Genomic DNA, 2,270 nt, shown 5'->3' on the forward strand with positions numbered 1-2,270 from the left:
TCCCCAGGTTTGTGTGCCAGGACTCCTGGTGCGGACCACACTGCACTCGAAGTAGAGAGACAGATTTATTGAGGGGCTCCTGCCCCTCTCCTGCCATGGATGGGGAATGACCGCAGCATTGCTTTACTCTCCTGATGACCATCTTTGGGGCTGGCAGGCCAGACCCTGGGTTTCCCCTGTATCCTTCAGGCTTCAGTGACAGACTGAGCGTCTGGTGTCAGGAAACTGTCCAGTTGCAGCCAGATGCCTTGGGCCCGGGAGAACGGTGGGGGAGCTGGCTGGCCCCTCAGCTCCTCACTCCCGCCATGGCCCGGGTCCTCAGCTGTGAAGCCAGGCTATCACCCGGCACCGCAGGATGCCCAGGACTCCCTGGAGCCAGGAGCAGAAGGGCGCAGTCCTTTCCCCAGCGGAGCCGCCCACCAGCCTCCAGGCTTCCTGCATCTTCCAGGGGTCCAGCCTGTGGGATGTCAGCAAGAATTTCCCATAGCAGCACCGGTCCAAGGGATAGTGGGTGGCACCAGCCAGCTTGACACAGTGGGTTGGGGTGAGGCCTCCCCGTCGGGCACTTACCCCCACAAAGACATCTTCCAGTGGCAGAGGGGGGGCCCGGCTGGCCACTTTGAGGATGAGCTGCACAGCGGAAGCTGACAACACATATCCAGTGCCCGAGGCATAGGGTGGGAAAGGGCCCCAGGTGGCAGGCCACTGCTCCTCCGATATTTGGTGCTTGCTCCCTGGAGTCCGAGAGGGGTGCACCCGCCAGTGCACACGGCCCAGGTACAAAAGAGGCATGGGCTGACTCACCAGGGTGGGGCGGCCTCCTTTCCACTCTCCATCTCCAGCCCCAGCCTCTCCCTGGGGCTCCATGCCCCTCTCCCATTGCTCCCAACGGCCCCCTCGCCGGACCAGCTCTGATACCAGTTCCGGAACGTTGACAAACACATCATCGTCGGTCTTGAGGATGTAGCGGGCCATGGGGCAGTGTTTGTCCGCCCAGCTCAGCCCGCTGAGCGTCTTGAGGGTCAGGTTGCGGTAGGAGTCGTGGAAGGCCGCCTGCAGTATGTCCCCCTGGGCCACTGACTCCCGTTCCAGGTCGTTCTCATGGGAGCCCCAGGTGGGATGCCGCCCGCCGGGCTCTCCCAGGAGAAAGAGAGTCTGCACCCTAAGCCCGCGGGCCTCGCGCTGCCCGCCCCACGAGGCCCGAATGGCGTTTCTCTGGTTGAGGTTCTCGGGGGCCGTGCACACCAGGATGAGCAGGAAGGGAGGGGCGCCGGGGCCACGGCAGGCGTCCTCGTTGGGGATCAGGAGACGCGGCAGGGCCAGGGGCGGCCCTGGCGAGGCCGGTGCGGGGAGCAGGGAGGCTAGCGAGAGGCTCAGCAGCTCCTCCCCGAGGCCCGAGGGCCCGAAGAGGGTCCAGACAATCGCTAGCAGCAGGGCGGCGAGGAGCAGGCGCCGGAAGAGGCTGAGGGGCATGGCGTGGCGCAGTCAGAGGGAGCCTGGCGGGGGAGATGGAGGGCGGTTGGAGGGCGCGGAGCCGGCTCTCGGCAGCCCGAGTCCACGCCGAGGCTGGGGCGAGCGGAGGCGGCGGGCGGTACCTGCGCCATAAGGTGCGGAGACTCGGACGCGGGAGGCTGGGGCTGGAGCTGCGGGGAGGTTACCTGGTCGCTGCCCCGCCACCGCGAAGCTCCGCTCCATGGCTGGCTGAGCTGCCCCGGCGCCTCCCGCCGGCGCGGAGCTGAGCGGCAGTCCCGCCCCTTCCCGGGAGGGTGTGGCTCCGCGCGTTCCCAGCCCCCGCCCCAGCCCCAGAGGGGCACCTTCTGGGGACCGGAAAGTCATTGGACCAGCGCGTGCTGACGTAGATCTTCCTCCCAACCACGTGTTAGCTCCGGGCGCCGAGACCCTCAGTTCCGTATCAAAGAAATTGCACCCCGCCCCCAACTTAACACCCCGAGTCCCATACTGTAGAGACCTAGGATGGCCAAAACCTGCAAAAACTCACCGGACCTGCAGACTCCAACTACCTGCACCTCCACTCCAGCCCCAGGGAAAACTGGTTGGGCTCCCCCTACAGGCTGAGTGACTAGCCCCACCTCCTCATACCTGAAGAGGGTGGGAAGGGAGGGACACCATTGCTTAAACCAAAACCAAGGACATTGGGTAGCTGGGTGGGTACATCAGTGCAGACTTGGGAAAATGACCAACAGGGTCCTCATGACAGCTAGCATTCCCTGGCAATGTCCCCAGAAGAAGCAAGAAGTCACAAAGGAAGC

General features: G+C 64.8%; 1 protein-coding gene across 1 annotated transcript; it reads right to left on the reverse strand.

The window, feature by feature from the left end:
* Positions 1-46: 46 nt before the first annotated feature.
* On the reverse strand, positions 47-2,024 carry B3GALT4 (beta-1,3-galactosyltransferase 4). Its single transcript, XM_036356328.1, has 2 exons — positions 2,000-2,024; positions 47-1,496 (listed from the first exon to the last, which is right to left on the reverse strand). Exon 2 carries the CDS (start codon positions 1,471-1,473, stop codon positions 319-321), a length of 1,155 nt encoding a protein of 384 aa, XP_036212221.1. The 5' UTR covers positions 1,474-1,496; positions 2,000-2,024; the 3' UTR covers positions 47-318.
* Between the last annotated feature and the right edge of the window lie 246 nt (positions 2,025-2,270).

Source organism: Myotis myotis, unplaced genomic scaffold (genome assembly GCF_014108235.1).
Source record: "Myotis myotis isolate mMyoMyo1 unplaced genomic scaffold, mMyoMyo1.p scaffold_m19_p_26, whole genome shotgun sequence".
Classification (NCBI taxonomy): domain Eukaryota; kingdom Metazoa; phylum Chordata; class Mammalia; order Chiroptera; family Vespertilionidae; genus Myotis; species Myotis myotis.